At 58.9% G+C, this 16,731-nt stretch overlaps 1 protein-coding gene across 1 annotated transcript; it reads right to left on the bottom strand.

The window, feature by feature from the left end:
- Positions 1 to 9,830: 9,830 nt before the first annotated feature.
- On the bottom strand, positions 9,831 to 16,333 carry CILP2 (cartilage intermediate layer protein 2; the record flags this gene model as incomplete). The annotated part of the gene is made up of 7 exons (XM_081077394.1): positions 9,831 to 12,166; positions 12,370 to 12,527; positions 12,720 to 12,828; positions 13,160 to 13,438; positions 14,362 to 14,517; positions 15,096 to 15,368; positions 16,153 to 16,333. The coding sequence occupies 7 exons, from the start codon at positions 16,331 to 16,333 to the stop codon at positions 9,831 to 9,833; spliced, it is 3,492 nt and encodes a 1,163-aa protein (XP_080933520.1).
- Positions 16,334 to 16,731: the final 398 nt, after the last annotated feature.

Here is a 16,731-nt window from a genome sequence, read left to right as displayed (position 1 = left end):
TGCTGGCTGTAAAATGCTCGTCATCCGGCCCCTGCATATTAGGGTTGAAGATAGCATGTCTCCTACCCATTTCACAGATGATTTTCCTATTTTTTCCTTCCTCCTTTTTTAAAATTTCCATTGGGAAACAATGCACGCTTCCAGCACCCATCAGCTCCATGTCAGGTCACTACTCTCAATCCAGTTGTGGAGGGCACAGCTCATTGGCCCGTGAGGGAACTGAACCGGCAACCCTGGAGCCATGAGCAGTGCGCTCCAGCCACTGAGCCAACCCGTTGCCCATCGGTGGCTCAGCTCCAAGCTCAAGCCGTTGTTTCTCACTAGCCCATGTGGGATTCGAACCGGCAACCTGCCTGGGCGTGGAGTCCACACATGACGCCTATTGCTTGGGGCAGAGTGCTGGGCTGTCAGATCCTTATGGGTCCTCATTGTGGAATAGCAAGAATTTGGAAAGAGAGGGACGGCACTTGTCATCTCAAAACATATCCAAATCTGTAAGAACCTGAGGTGGGGGAGCCAGAGAACCTGAATTTTAAAGTAAATTACAGGTCATCGTGTCCCCATGTTGCCACGACGGGAAGACAGGAGGCCGATCATCTGATGGAGAGCTACCACGGTGAAGGGGCTCCCCCTGGTCCATGAAGACACCAGTTGATGTGAGAATCACCATTAGGCACTAAAACCAATGAGGGAACGTTTGAGGATGGAGGTGGTGCATTGTCATTCACCTCCCTCAACCAAAAAATCAGGGAAACTGAGGCACAAGGCGGGGTCCTGGGGCGGGGGATACAGGTGCAGGCTTCCTCCCCCGCATTCTGGACTCTTCAGCCCCCCACCCTGCCCGCCTACCTGCAGCCTTCACAGGTCCTCACTGCCTCCTCCAACTCCTGACCTGGCCCAGCAGCCTGGCCAGGCCTCCTCACACCAGGGACACCTTACACCAGGGACACCTGTCAGGAGGGGCTAGACTGCCACCAGGGACTGGCCTCGCCTGCCAGAACCCAAATTCAGGTCCTGCCTCTACAGCCCATGTGCTCCCTGAGCTTCAGTTTCCTGTTCTATGAATTGGAAATACAAGTAGCTTCACCTGTAGGGCTCCGTGGGACTCTCATAAGTACATCCCTTCCAAGTGCTGAGCATGGTGTCCACACTTGCAGAGAGTCTGGGGTTATATTGTCTGCATTCTGCCAAGGGGACACCAAAACAGGAAGACAGGGGCCCGTCGTCGGACCAAGTTCGGCCTTACTCAGGCTGCCACACCTTCTGTGACCCGCCATAGAGTGGACCAGTCCCGCCTCCCTGTCGGTTCTCCACTGTGCCACCAGAGGGCCATCTTACAATGATCCCGGCCTGTTTACTTACTGGGCACTGGTTTCCCTTCCCTCTAAATCCAGTCCCCCCTCCTCTCCCACCAGGCCCTACTGGGTCCGACTTTGACATCATCTCCCTCTTCACCGGCCCCCTCAGGACTTCTCCCATAAGTACATTTCTACCCCAGGGCCTTTGCACTGGTCATTCCCTCTGCCTGAGCGTCCTCTCTTCCCTTCTTGGCCTAGCTAACTGCCTTACCCTTCTCCTCTACTCCCAACCCCTGCCCCCTCTTCCCAACCTGACCCCTCCCCAACTTTCTTCTGCCTTGAGCCTCCTCCTCCTCACTGGCCAGCCAGCATCCTAGGACCTCAGACAAGGGCTAAGGGTGCCTGAGGGGACTAGGTGCATTGTTTTTACAGCCTGGCACCTAGTTCTCTTCTAGAGTAAAGATGAGGCAACTCTGGCAGCTGTGGGCCTGGCTTGGGCTGCACTCTGGGCCTCCAGTTACAGCCCAGTCTCAGGCGTGGGGCTGGGCTGTGTGTCCCTAGAGACCATGAATCCAACCCTCTCTGGTTCTCAGCCTTATACCTGCCTGGCCAATGGGGATTTTCTGACCCAAAGCCAGGCCTGGAGAGGGTTGAAAGGTGAGGAGAGCTGTGGCCTGGGGGTGTTGGTGTGTGTCTGCGATCTCAGTAACCCTATGTAGGTTGAATTTTGTGATCTCTGCTGGGGCAGGCAAGCACTGTTCTCATCCACCTGGACCCTGGCCCTCACCTGATCCACCACCTTTCTGGACCTCCCTGAATCACCCCCCAACTCATCACCCTAACTCTGGATCCTCCTCTCACCTGACATCTGACCCCACCTCTTCTCACCTGAAGCTCTGTTTGTGACTGTTGTTTCCACCCTGAACCTTCTCCATCTCCAGAGAGTCCCTTCGAGTAACCTGGGAGAGGTGGATGTTCTGTCCATGGCAAGATTGGCTGCTCTCCCTGGGCCCTGGGCCTCCTCCCCAGGCCCTGGAGTCAGAGGGGCTCAGGTCCAAACCCCTTTCAGGGTTCCCTCCAACCCTCTCTGCACCTCAGTCTCCCCCCTTGAAGAACAGCCATGACCTCCTACCTTCCCAAGGCCACCAATAAGGGTGTGATCCTCGGAATGGGAGTTTTGAGGCCCTCCCACATGTGAATTTGGAGGCTACCCAGGCCCAAGCCCTAGTAGAAGTTTTCAGACCCCCTGGGTCAGTGCATGAGAAGATTTAGAAGGCTCCCAAAGTCCAGGCCCAAGTTAAGTGGGCTGTGGTAGCTTCAAGGTCCCCCACATGCAGTTTCAAGGCCCTCCACATCAAGTTTCAAGATGGAAATTCCAAGGACCCCTTCATCAGAGCCTAGTGAGGCTCCATACCCAATCCCTAATAAAGAGCTCTGTTCCACTAAGACTCCAGGAGGCATCTCAAGATCTGCCACACCAGAGCCCTAGAGGAAGTCGGTAGGCCCTCACAGCCTGGTGGGGCAATTGAGGCCCTGATTTAGGTGTTTTCTGGAGTTTTAATGTCCCTCACCCGACACTACCTCAAAGCCCTGGGGGGAGGGAGTAGCCTAGGAAGGAGAGCTAGGGCTGCTTGGGACACCCCAGCTCCAATCCCTGCCCCTCTCTTGCTTGTTACTGAGCACCTACATGCCAGCCAGCATTCAGCAAGACCTGAAGAAGAAAGACTGTTGTTGGCACAGTCCTCGGCAAAGGTACTTGAGGCTGTGAGGTTGGCTGGGAGCTAGATTTTGTGCTCAGAGGTCTCTGTGGTGACCCAGCAAGAATTCACCCAAATCCCCTTCCTCCACTGAGGAACCATAGGAGCCATGCAGGGTATGTGAGCAAGGGAGTGACCAGAGCTTGTGGGAAGCCAGAGACACTCAGGCCCACAAGACACTCAGCTTCCCTTTTGGCCTGCAAGGGCTTCCCCAGCCCAAAGACAAGGCTCCTATCCTAGTGCCAGCAGGGAGCTGGATCCTACTTCCAGAATCGGCCCCTCCTACCCCAGGACACCAAACAAACCCTCTGAGCCTCAGCTTTCCCATCTGTAAAATGGAGCAATAACAGGAACAAATTCACTGGGAGGGGTCAGTGAAGAGATTCAAGTAAAGTGCCTCGGAATCCAGTAAGGGGTCAATAGGGGTGTGGGCCACCTGCCCAGCTAGACAGATAGCTAGCACTGAAACATGCCCATGGGACGAGGAGCGCATTCTGGGGAGAGACACTCAGGTCCACTTGGGACATACTAAACCCAAAGGGCCTGGGGGAGGTCCTGAGGCCCAGAAGTGGGTTGGGCCCATGGAGAGGAGTGGGGTGGGGGGTACTCAGGCTGCTCTGACCTCCTTCCATGTGGCCAAGGGAGCCAGAGCCTCCTGTGAAAAATCAGCCCAATGATTGTGTCTCTGCTGCTGGGTATGACAGCTGTAAATGGGTGAGCTCCCCGTTGTCAGGGGTATGCAAGCAGACAAGGATCTCCAATAGCAGACGGAAGGTGGCACAGCCCAGAGGCTGGATTCTCTGGTCAAATAACAGGTTCCAAAGAGCTAGAGAACGGACATTCCTCAACTCCAGCACTGGGCAGGCCACTCCTGCCTGGTGAAATGTAAGCTGGGCCTGGCCCCGTGGACTGCGTGTTTTTCCAGTGGCTTCTTCAGCCACGGCCTGACCACAACCTAGATTCCGTTGGGTTGGCTATTTCCAAGTGTTTGTTTTCAGCTGGGCCAGACGGCGGATGAGGGCTAAGGCCAGGGGCACAGGCCTTCCAGAAGGTCTGAAGAAGCACCCCAAATCCCCATTTGGACCTCTCTCTGCCCAGAAGCTCCTCATTAAATCCACTCAGACAAATGAGTGGGATGGCAGACAGTCTTGCTGAAGAGGCTCAGGGGAAGCTTGTGTGTCCCATGAAGAGGGGCCTCCCTCCTCCACCAGGACCCAAGGTGCAAAGACACAACCCTGAGCACAACTCACTTACTTGAGCCTTCCCGTTCTAGCCTTCAAATTTTAGGATCAGCTTGGAAACAGGTCAGCAGACACAATTGCAGGTAAGAAGCCAGGGTTTCTGAACCCTCCCTAGGCAAGGTACTTCCCTCTCTTAGCCCTCGTTTCCTCAGCTGAAAATGGGGATGATAATGAAACCTGCCTTAAGGGGTTGTTGACAGAATCCAAACCAGTGCGTGGCAGGTGCTTCATAAACTTGAGGCCCCTTCTATCTCTCCTGGCTGCTTCTGGCTCTGCCCCAGCCCTCTGACTGAAAGTCCCTGAGGGCAGAGGCTGGGTCCTCAGGGGGAGGGAGTGAATTGGGGTTTCTCTGATTATGTCCCTTCCCAGATCAAAATCCTCACAGACAAAAGGTAAACTCTAAACACCAGCATTCAAGACGCTTGGACATCTGATCTTGGTTTGGCAAACTCCTGTTCACCCTTCAAAGCCCATGTCAAAGGCCCTCTGGTGCAGCAAGCCTTGCCTGAGCGCTCCTCTGGGTTTTCGCAGCCCCTGGCCCTCCTGCTGGTTCAACCCCGACCCCACAGTCTGGGGTATCTGTGCCTGCTCTGTTTTGCTCCTCAGAATGGGGCTCTGTGAGGGCCAGTCCAGATCTGAGCCTGTGCGTGATCAAGCATATCTGTACCCACAGGTCTGCATGCAGACATCACATGGGAGCACATGCATGCGTGTGCGTGTGTGCGTGTGCGTGTGTGTGTTCATCCCTGTGCCAGGCCCCAGGATGGGCAGCCAGACCACTGAGAGTGGTGTCTTTAGGGGAGTGGGCTGAGAAGGACTCCTTTATGAAGAAAGAACTGGGGGCATGAGCAGCCGGCCTCAGCTTCCACCATTAAAACTCAAGCTCCATCTGGGGCAAGGCGGGGCTGAGGCCCAGGGAAGAGCTGAGTCCTGAGTGGGAGCGCACCCCCTCCCCCGCCGTGGTGGAGGCCCCGCAGGCAGCCTTCGAGGACATACCTGAGGTTTGGCAGCACCCGCTGGCCTGCCCCCAGGGCTGATTCAGCAGGAAGGGATGCAGGACTTCCCAGGAAAAACTTGAGCCCCTCCAACCCCAGGCCCACACCCTCCCCAGGGCCCTAAGAGGGTGGGAGGTGCACGTGCCCCTGGTTGTGGGCCAGTGTACTTGGAGGGACGCAATTGTAGGGGCCTAGAATTGGCCCTGACTGGGGCAGTCTGCAAGTCTGGGGGTCAGAGGGTCCCCAAGTGCACGGAGGAAGCAGGGTGACTGTGGGTGTGTCAATGCTCGGTACTACTGAGTGCCCCTACGGCATGGGCCTGCATGCCAGGGTGCGTCCGCCTGTGTGGCTGTGAAGTGGGGACAGCACCTAGCATGTCCCGTGTGTCCAGTGCATCTGCAAGTCCAGCCACGTGCACCTTGGGCAGGCTGACTGCATCCAGGGCTGCAACTGAGAGTGGCATTGTAGCCAAATGTGTGACAAGAGAGTGGCTCCAGTGGTGTGGGAGGCAGTGTCTGGGGAGGACAGGGTGTGACACGGACAGTAGGACTTGGGAATGATGACAAGGGCAGCCCCTGGCTCCATGTACCACAGCCACTGTGCTGCCCGGTGGCTATGACCCCGGGTAGGGCAGTGTATGTTGTCCCCACCTCCACCCATGAATGTCTGTGCCTGTTGTTCCCTCATCCTGAAGCCCCCTCCCTCCCGCCTGCCCAGACCCCCACCCCAGGCCCTGTGAGGGGTCAGGACAGTCACCTGGACTGCTCTTTCTCTGCTGTCACCCTGCCTCTGTTTCCACCATTAAAGCCCAAGCATTCCCCCCAACCTGACAGCAGCCAGGTCTCCCCGCCAGACTGGCTCCAATCTTTGGGGTCTGAGACTGGATCATTCCCAACTCCGAGGACTGATGAGAGAGACAGACAGCGCTGGGGAAGTGGTGGGTGGCCGAGCCAGGTCCACGAGGCACCAATGGACGAGCCAGCAATGTTCAGCCAGGACAAGAAGCAGCTGGAGGGGAAGGGGCGCTGGGCTGCAGGGTTTGGACCCCGCAAGGGCTGCCATGTGGGAGAGAACAGACCTCAGTTCCATAAAATAAACACTTTGCAACAAACTGAATACCACACCAGCTCTAAGGGAGTCTTTGTAATGAGAAATTGTGCAAGCTTCCCCTGCTCTGGCACCTTCTGTGGCTCCCCATCACCCGCCAGAGACCAGACGACTCAGTCTCCTCGCTCAGCCTTCAAAGCCCTGTTCACGTCCCTGTGTGTTTCCCTTCTGCTGCTGCTCTTCACGCACGCCTAAGGTTTCCCTCCTCCAGCCTTCACATACACACTTCCAGCTACCCTTTCTGCCTCGCCCCCTGGCAAACTCCTACACATCCTTCAAGATCCAGACCCCATGTCACCTTCTCTGGGAAACATTGCCCTTCCCCCCAGCCCACAGTGTCCCTATTTGCTGTGACCCTGGGCAAGTCTCTTTAGCTGTAAAATGGGGATGTGTATGAAAATCACTCTCCCTAAAAGCCTGTTTTGAGCCCCACTATAATAAATACACACGTTACATGACCTTAAAGTGAGTTAGGCCTCGGAGCAGGGAGGGTTTGCATCCAGTCAGTGCTCAATGTGTGTTCATTTTTATCTTCCTCTTCCTGGATTCTGTGGTTTTAAGACTCTCGTTTTAAGGATTGTTCCAAGATTTTTCTCCCACTCACAGTGCTAGGAATTTTAAGAACCCCTGGTTCTAAAATTATAAAAGTTTAAAATGCTGTGGGCGGGACCAAGGGACTCCTTGTGCCCTGAGTTGACCCCAGGGTGGCTGGAGCTGGGGTCTCTGAGGGGCCTCATGCTCCCCTCTACCCCCCAGGCTGGTGGGTGTGGTCTGGCAGCTCCAGCTGTGGGGAAAGCAATGGATTTACCAGGAGACTGATGGCCAACTTTCCAGGAGGGAGGGGACAGGACGCCTGGCTCGGGTGCTAGAATGGGGTCATAAGGAAGAGTCAAGAGGCACAGGACCGGCAGTTCAGGTTGATGGCTTCTTTCTCTTAGAGCCTCAGTTTCTTTATCTGGAAATTGGGGCCAGGAGCTGCCTTCTTGAAGAGTTGTCAGCAGGGAAGGGGAGGAGCTGAAGCTACAGCTCCTGCCGATGCCAAGTATTCTTGGGCTGTGCCCTTCGCCTGGAACACCCTCCCTAGTCCTCTTCCCTATGGGAGCCCCTGCTCGCTCATGGCCCAGCCACGCCAGCCGGGGAGGGGGCTTCAGGATGACGATCACCCACCCTTGCCCCACCCCAGGGAAGGGGAGCCAGCTGTCTTCCCCAAACCCATCTGCCCCAGGCCTGGCAGTGGCCACAGCCCCAACACTTTCTCAGTGAAAGGTATTTGGCCATGGAACCTGACACCTCATCACCCTCGGCCTGAAAGCCAGCTTCTCCTGTGTGCTGCAAGGGGAGGCCCCCAACTCCTGCTGTTCCCCAGGACCCCAGCAGGCAGCCCTGAGCAGGGCTCTGGGGCAGGCAGGCTTGGAGTTGGGTCGATTTGGGTAGGGGGCCTGCCCCTCTAAGCCTCCTTGTCAGCTGGGTGTGTAGCCATGGGAAGGTCTGGATAAATTCACAGGCCTCTGGGCTCCTGAGGGGCCTCAAAGCATCTCCCCTCTCATCCATCACAGCCTATCCTGGGAGAGACTGGGGTGCCAGGACATGGTGCCTCCGAAACCTTAACTCCAGCAGAGCCCTGGGGCCCACTCTCAAAAACTGGGGCTGATGCCCTTGGGTTTGCCATCTTCTCCCTGACACTCCAGGACCCTCAAGTCGACCCCCTGGTCAGGGGAAGGTGTTTCCATGAAAGGAATGGCCTAAGCAAAGGAGTGAGGGCGTGAGAGATTAGGAGTTGTCAGATGGACAAGAGCTGGCAGGCCATGTGAGCTGAGCGCTGACCGTACAGCTGTGTTGGGGTCTGCATGTGAGCCTATCTCCCCAAGACTGGGCCCTCTCCAAGCCCCTAGTCTTGGCACAGAGCTCACACCTCTAAATGCTGACAGGCAGATGGTGGGTGGCATGGAGGGGTGGGGGTGGGTAGGTGGCTGAGTGGACAGGTGGTGATAGCAGGGCAAGTGGATGGGTGGGTGTGCAGAAGGCCCAGCATGCCCTGCGTTAAGGGAACACCCTGCACCCCCACTCCCTGCCATCACCACTTCCCCGGGGTGATCAGCCAGACACAATACCTCCCATCCCAGGTCCCCAGCAATGCCATTTTGATGTCTTCCAGGGGCCCATGCCCATGATGTCTTCCAGGGGAGTCTCACATGTATGTTCAGGGGGCCACCAAGGGAGCTCCCCTCCTTCTGGGATTCACTTCAGGACACAGGAAGCCCTTTGCCTCTCTTTTTGGGGCGTGTTTCTCTGTCTGGAAAGTGGGGGTGTGGTTGGAACAGTGCCTGCCCCTTGGGTGCCAGGAGGACTCAACTGTCCACATACACAGAGCATGAGCAAGTGATGGTTCCACCGCCTCCAGACTAAGAGTCCCAGCGAGGGCGGAGGGCCCAAGACCACGGCCTTGGGCAACCCAGTCAACACACCAAGGCATGGCCAGGTGTCAGCTGGGTAGAACCCAGCGTGAGGCTGCTGTGGCCGCAGCTGAGGAAATCCATGGTGGCCTCAATTCCTGCCACCTGGGGCATACGTGCTTACCAGGCCCCCTCCCTGCCCACCGCAGCCCCCAGGCACACGGCCAGGCAAGAGACACTGCCACAGCCAGGGCAGTAATGTTCAGTGATCGCTTACCAGTTGGCTCTGCACACACATCACAGACACACTTCTTGTCTCAGCTGGGCCCACCCGCCTATGAGAGGTACATCTGGGGCCTTGTGGGGGCCCCTGAGCTGCTTGCACATGAGTGTCCTTGTATGTTTGGGGCCTGTTTCAGCAGTTATAACCTCCATCCGTCATTCCTCAAGATTGACACCATGAGTTGGAAATGAAGCATCTTTAATTGATTACCCACCCCAACCCCCTAGAGGTTTCCAAGCACCAAATGTGAGAATTGTGCTGCTCAGCCTCAGAGCCAAGAAGCCGCTTCCCCAAACCTTCACTGGATCTGGACCCCCCCACACACACTCACCCCCATGCCCATGACCAGCCCCACAGGCTTTGTTTCAATAAATAACCCCAAGAACAAAGCTTGGGGCAGAGGACCCAATAAAGCCCCAGCTTAGCGACACACAGGAGGCTCCAGGCCGAAGGTCAGAAATCCCAAGGGGCATAATATTTGAAATCAGGGTCAAAATACAATTGAAATCAGAGCTGGCATGTGAGCTGGGAGCAATTCCCTCCAGCCTCAACAGTCACCCAGGCTCCCAGAATTAGGACGAACTTGAACTCTATTTAACGTCACACAGCAACAATTGCCTGCCTGGCATTTCCACCATCAGACTTGACTCTGAATTCTGAGCAAGGTGCGGGGTGGGGACGTCTGGAGAAGGAGGTGAGACTTCTTGGGGACAGAGGAGTCTGAAGGAAAGCAGAGGAGTGAGGCTGGGGCCCAGGTCACTGCCAGGCCCTGCCCTGGCGGGTACCGAGAGGACCTGCAGGTCGGGCCTGTGCCTGGGCCGCCTCACTCATCTCCCTGCGGATGTCACCAAGTGCTGTCGCTGGGGACTCCAGCAGCCTCTGGAAGAGGCTGCGCCGGCCAGCAGGAGGCTCCCGGCACTGGAAGGTGACAGCTGTGCCAGCATCGGCCTTCATCTCTCTGGAAAAGCCATCAGAGGAGCCATCAAAGCAGCGGCCAATGGCAATCTCCTTGGCCAGTCTTGGGCTCTGGTCAGTGACCGTGTAGACACCGTAGTTGTGACCCAGAGGGTCCAGCGGGGCCAGCATGGCAAAGGCAGCTATGTCATCAGCAGGGGCTGGTGGGGGGTGCCGGGCCAGGTAATCCTGGAGGAGCCCATTCACTGCCACGCGACGGCAGCTGCCCTGGGGCATGATGGTCACCAGTGTCCTGTCCACCTGTCGCTGATCAAACAGCATCCCACTGCATTTGAACTCCACACAAGCGGCAGAAGTTCCAGGGCGTTGGGGGTCTCGGACACTGCGGGCATCCCGCAGCCCGTAGAGCTGGCCCTGGGTGCGCGGGTGGCTGCCGCCCACATTGTGGGCACGGACCATGTACTCCTGCGGGCCTTGGATCTTCACCTTGAGGAAGCAGGCCCGAAACTCCTGAGGGTTGGGCCACCAGGCCAAGAGATCTCCAGTCCAGGAGGCTGGCGCGCCCTCGCGGAACGGGACCACGTTGTACTCATACTTGTCAGCCTCCACCCGCGCGAAGCGGAAGTGGCTGGCCGTCACCGGGGCCTCCTGGCACTCCCGAAGGCTGCGCCACGGGTACACGGGGCCATTGGCCTCGGCGGAGTCGCCAGGCCTGGGTTTGGCGAGGTTGATGCGGAAGCCATTGCGTTTGAGAGCAGGGTCTTGGTGGTCTGTGCGGCGGTACCCCAGTTTGTCCAGGTAGGGCTGGGCCACGCCCACCGTGCGGGGCAGAGGGCGGGGCTGCGAGGGGGCGGGCTCCAGCTCCTCCCCGCCCAGGGTGGCCGTGACCAGGGCCGTGTAGGCGTCAGGCCTGTCAGCATCGCAGAAGGCAGGGAGGCAGGCGCCGTTGGGGCCGGTGACCGCGCTGTCGAAGCGGCCCCAGGCGCGGGGATTGGCCGAGAAACCGGGGGCGGGCTCCAGGTTCACCAGCGTGACCACCACGCCCTCCACCTGCTCGCTCGGAGCGAACTTGTCGTTGGCGTAGGCGCGCACCTTCACAAAGCAGCGGCGGCGCTCCGGCACGTCCAGGTTGAACAGCCGCCGTTCGCGGATCTCCACGTTGCCCACCAGGAAGACGCGCTCCTCCCGGCGGACCCGCGGGGCCGCCGACCCCTCGCGCTGGAAGCCGCTCTCCTCCTCCCACAAGCCCGTCTCGGGATTGAGCGACCACAGCTTGAGGGCTTCTATGTGGCCCGCCATGTGGATCTGGTTGGCGGCGACGCGCACCGCCACAGGCCCGGCCTGTAGCTGCTCCGCTGAGCCGGCGGCTCGGAGGTCCACCGCGAACATGCCGTAGGTGCGCAGCGGGGCCAGCTCTCCATCGCTGTCCACGAAGCGCAGGTCACTGGGGGCGGCGGCTGCCGAAGTGAGATCTCGCGGGTCCACGAAGGTTATCCTGGCTTCCACAGCCCCCGCATAGGGTTCTCCCCCGGCTCTGCGGAAGGCTCCAGGTGGGAGGACCAGCTCGCCCAAGGGGGGCTCACCTTCCAGCTCCCCAAGGGGAAGCGTGTTGATCTGGCTGGCATCTAAGATGACAGGGGCTCTCTTCCGCATGGCCTTGACCTCATGGTACACACCAGCACCTCGAGGGTCAAAAGGCAGGACCCTGACAGTGTCCATGAACTCGCCGCTGGGGTCCACAAAAGTCATCACCAGCCGCTGGGTAGAGGGCAGCACCTCGATGGTGAAGTCACCCTGGTAGGAGGTGAATCCGATGGGCTCCTGGCCCAACAGGATCTGGGCAAAGCGCAGGGGCTCCCCTGAGTCAACAGCCACCACGCGTCCCCGGACCAGCCCCCTCGGGGGCAGACATTTCTGGCAGCCACACTCCACCACCACCTTCACTGGCAGGACATAGCTGGAGCAGCGGATCTCCCTGCTCTCCAGGCGGCGCACAGAGCAGCAGCGGGAGCCTGAGTCCCCACACCTGGGGCTGGAGCCTACAGGGCTGGGGCAGAGGGTGTCAGGGCAGAGGCCCACATCCAGGTAGGCAGGGCCACTGCCCGGCTGACTGCAGTCATCTGGGAGTTTGATCAGGTGCTCACGAGGCTGGGGGTCGCAGGCTGGCTGTCCCGGGGCTGGGGAGCAAGAAATCAGCCAGTTCAGGGTAAAGGGGAGGACTCCATCTGAGGCCATGGGTGGGGGCCTGGACTGGGGTCAGGGGTTCAGTGGGGGCCTGGGATCTTAATCAGCAAGGTCAGAGATCAGTCTGACATTGGGGCTCCATTTCGGGCTGAGTTAGGACTGGCTCAGCATGTGTATGTGGGGGCAGGATGCTCACCAAGCACGGTGAGCTGGGCGGTACCCGAGCGCACAGCGCCCGCGTCATTCCACGCTTTGCAGTGGTAGGTGCCTGCCTGGTCTAGGCGCAGGCCCCGCAGCTCCAGGTGGGCTCCATACCGGTGCTCTCGTCTGTCCAGTAGGGTCCCGTTGTGGAACCTGGGTGGCGGGTGGGTAACACCATGGGGGCCCTCGGCACAGAGGCAGGATTGTACCCACCCCACCCTGCACACAGCCCAGGGAGGATGCAGAGCAGCTCCCTTCGGGTCTCTGAGGTACCATATATCGCAGGAAATTCAATCCAATCCCAAAGCTGGCATGAGGCCCTTGAGCATGAGTCGGGGCACTCACCAGAAATATTTCTTGGGCATAGGGATGCCTGAGGCTTTGCAGCAAAAGGTCACATTCTGGCCGGCCTCTCGAACTCGGGACTCAGGATGCTTCACCAGGTAGGGTTTCTCTGGGGGCAAAGACAGCAAAGGTCAGGGCACTGCCCCATCCTAGCTTCTCCCAATGACCCTGCCCAAGAGCAGTAACCATCCTTTCATTTCCAAGGATGCCCTATTCCCCCAACTCAAGTTCACCCCATATCTACTCAAGATAATGCCCTATCTTAATTTGCCCTCCACAATTCCATGTCTCACCTTCCAACTTTGATGACTGCATCACGTCTCATTTCTGACCCAGGGAATGCGCTCCATCACATCATCCCAATCCCAAGCACTGGGTGTCACCCAGAACTTCCTCCCTAGTTCCTTGTCCCGTCACCCCCTTTACCACAAGGCACTTACCCAACTTATCAAGAACAATAGTGACCACAGCAGACATGGAGCTGTTGGCCTGGGACTGGGCTATGCCAGCAGAGAAGCCATCCATTTGGGCACTAACATTGGCACGGCTGCTGGCACAGACTCCAGGCATCCCAAAGGTTCCATGGGCATCACTGGTGGCCACAGTGCCAGGCCAGTCTCTCAGTGACACCCTGGCCCCTGACAGCGGTCGGCCAGATGAGGTGACCACTGAGCCCAGGAGGATGTGGTTGGGGCATCCGCACGTGCTGGGGCTGCACCCTAGAAGACAGAGGAGCAGAGGAACCTATTTAGCAAAGATATCTCAGCACGGCCCTGCTTGGAGCAGCGCCTTGTGTGAGGGGAAACATGGGGCTCAGTGGTCAGGGCTGGGCAGGGGGAAGAACATGCAGTCCAGAGAGGTGAGGAAGGTGCACTGGAGAAGGGGACAAGAGAGGGAACTTTCACAGGACCAAGAGGCTCCTTCCAGCATAAGAGAAATGCCCAGGCCGGGGCTGGGGGCCCAGCAAGGGACTGGGTCTTGGGCCCAGAACATCTCCTTCCCCTCCCAACACGGTGGTTGCTCCATAAAATGGAAAATTCCACTGGAAACTTCAGGACAGAGGCGCCGCTGGGAGGGCAGAGCCAGGCGGGGTAGGGTGGGGACCCCACTACCCCATTGGCCACGGTGCTCCCCCACCCTGCAGTGGGCTCTGCGGGCACAGTCTCCAGACCGTGTTTGTGGAGCCCAGGCTGGATTGGAATTTCCAGTTGCCTCCTGGCTGGCCTGGTGTCTGGCCTTGGGAGGGCCTCGGTATCGTGTCTGCCAGGGTGTGAGCGCGTGTCCGCGTGGGCGTAGGGGACCAGCAGAGGCTGAATGCCGCGTGTGTGCACCCCAAGTGTGAGCCCACTTCTGTGCGTGTCTGCGTCCACCGGGGGAGATCTACACACTCGGCCGTGCACATGGGGGAAGCTCCCCCTCAGATCTGCCCACGACTGGAAACGCCCCTCCGGGCGTCCTCTAGTCCAGATGTACGGTGTCACCAATGCTCCACGAGAGGCGGGGCCCAAAAGGGAAGGAAGGGCCAACCTCCCGGTGAACCAAGTTCGGGCCCTCCATGCCAGCCCCTGAACCCGAGCTCCGCCTTTCACCCAGGCCCCTTCCTTTCTAAGTTCGCTCCTCAACTGGCCCCGCCCCCTCCTACCTGGACATCGAGGCCGCACACACTTCTGCGCCTCCAGGGGACGCCCGGGACATGCATTCCCGGCAGGGCTTGAGCAGCGGCGGCGGCGCAAGCGACGGCCTGGCCCGCAGCTCCCTGAACAGGAACCCCACGGGCCCCACGCACTCCACGCGGCCTCTGTGGTGAGGGCGGAGTGGGGGGGAGATGGTTAGGCGGCTGCCCACCCTAGGGACTGAGCTTCCTGGTGACAATGTGGGCCTGGAAGACGTCCCCGCCACGTGCATCCAAGGGCAGGTACTCCAAAAAGCACTCCTGCCCACTGCTTCCACCAGTGCTTCCCCAGGCGCACCTGTCGAAGGTGCAGTTGAGGTAGCTCCCCGGCCCCCCAGGTAAGCTCTCCGAGGTTAACCTGCTGTTCTACTTGAGTCCCTCATACAAAACACGCCCCACAATACGCAGCTGTTACAGGTGAGCAAATTAGGGCAGCGAGAGGAAGACACGCTCCTGTAGGTTTTTCCTGTACCCTACCTGAGTCCCCAGCCCCTCCCTCCCAAAGCTCCGCCCCTATCCTGTCCTGCCCACTGCTTGGGCCCTGCTCCCAAAGGACCCCGCCTCTTCCTAGCCACGCCCACACCCACAGGCCCTTGCGTCTTCCCCAGCACCACCCATTCAGGCCCCACCCACCTAGGGGTCCCTGCCTCTCACAGCCCCGCCTACCCCACGCAGGCCCTGCCCTCCCTGGGCCCCGCCCTCACCGAGCGGGCAGCGGAAGCGCACGTGGTAGTTGGAGCAGCGGCGGCCGCGCGGCTGCTCGCGGTTGAGGCACCAGAAACCACGCACGGGGTTCAAGTGCACACGCTCGCCGACGGTGGACGGCAGGGCCCAGTCCGTGGTGCGCGCCTCCAGCGCCAGCGGCTGCGGGCACACGCGCGCCGGCCCGTAGTAGAAGCGGATGGCCGCCAGGCTCTCGAAGTCGCCGTCGCCGCCCGGGTGGTCCACGTTGAACCAGGATGTCCATTCGCTGGCCTCTGCGGGCACCGCAAGCGCTAGGACCCGGGCCGCAGCCTGTCGGGCCCCATCTGCGTGGTACGGGCCTTGCATGCTGTCTAAGCCGGCCCCCTTTCCTGCCAACCTAGTGAGCACGGGCTAGCTCAGACCGCCTATGGCCCTGCCCGGATCCAGAACCATTTAGGACAGAAGGAGCTGTGAAGGGGTCCCTGGGAGGTTGACCTCCCTTTGACCAGCCGTAGTTCTGCCCAGTGCTTGAGCTGGGGAATTGGCGCATGCTGAGGTCTTGCCACCCCCTCACCTGTCCCCATCTTCAGAATTCAGAATCCCTGAGGTGTGAGAAACCCGCCTGACACCAGCCCTAGCTGTGGCTTTCCACTGTCTGGCAGCTCTCCGCTAACAACAGCTGGGGCCTTGCTCACTTACCCGTGAACCCACCACAAGCAGGAAGGGACTGGCCTCCCATATCGACCCCGCAGGGGGAGCTCACTCCATTCAGATCCAAGAGCCAGTCAAATAGAGCCGTCCTAGCCTGGAAACTGGAGACCCAGGTTCCAGAACTGCTTTACCTGTGTGGTCCCACCACCCCTCGGTTTTCTCCTTAACAAACAGCCTGGATTCTTACCTCCTACTTCCTAAAACTTCGACCTCTTAGGGCACCATTTCACAGGGCTGTCATGTTCAGGGACCAGAGCAGTACTGGGCTCTTTACACAGCTTGTGTGCCCTCCTCACATGACCCCACCAGTCAGAGCTCACACAACAGTCCACAGCAGAGCCAAAACTCGGACCCAGGCTGACTCACCTTCCCAGTCCTCCAGGGTTGGTGAGGGCTGGCCAGGGCCCAGCGATGGACCTTCAAGGCCCCACGCCTTGGCTGTGGGCTCCTCAATGGGGGTGGTGCCTGTGGAAGGGGTGAAGGGTGGGAGAAAAGAAGGATGCTGATGGGGACCCCTGTGAGCTCCTTTTATGTGAGGTGCTGCCATGATCATCCCCATTTCACACGGAAGAAAACTGAGGCTCTTAGAAGCCAGAATCCAGTTCTGGCTGACCCCAAGGACTGCAGTACCCCCATCCGCCAGGGAACTTCCCCATGACCCTACAGCCCCCCATCCAAAGCTCAGACCCAGCCCTACTCCACGAAGTCTTTCCACCCTGCCCCCCAGACCCAGTTTTCCCCCTAGGAGTGTTCTGCCCTCAGGTTAAGCTGCATTCCCCTTTGTCCATTTGCCTGCTGAAGTTCCTCCCTCTGTCTATCTTCCATCCCTACACTTGGGGCCAACACTGCCAGTAGGAGGTCTTTGGAATTGAGCCTGGCTTCTCTGGCCTCGAGTTGTCTGAGATAGTTGGGCTGGGCAATGACCTCAGACAAGTCCCTTCCCTC

The sequence above is a fragment of the Rhinolophus hipposideros genome (genome assembly GCF_964194185.1).
Source record: "Rhinolophus hipposideros genome assembly, chromosome: 16".
NCBI classification, from domain to species: Eukaryota; Metazoa; Chordata; class Mammalia; order Chiroptera; family Rhinolophidae; genus Rhinolophus; species Rhinolophus hipposideros.
This window is presented reverse-complemented; position numbering and strand designations above follow the sequence as displayed.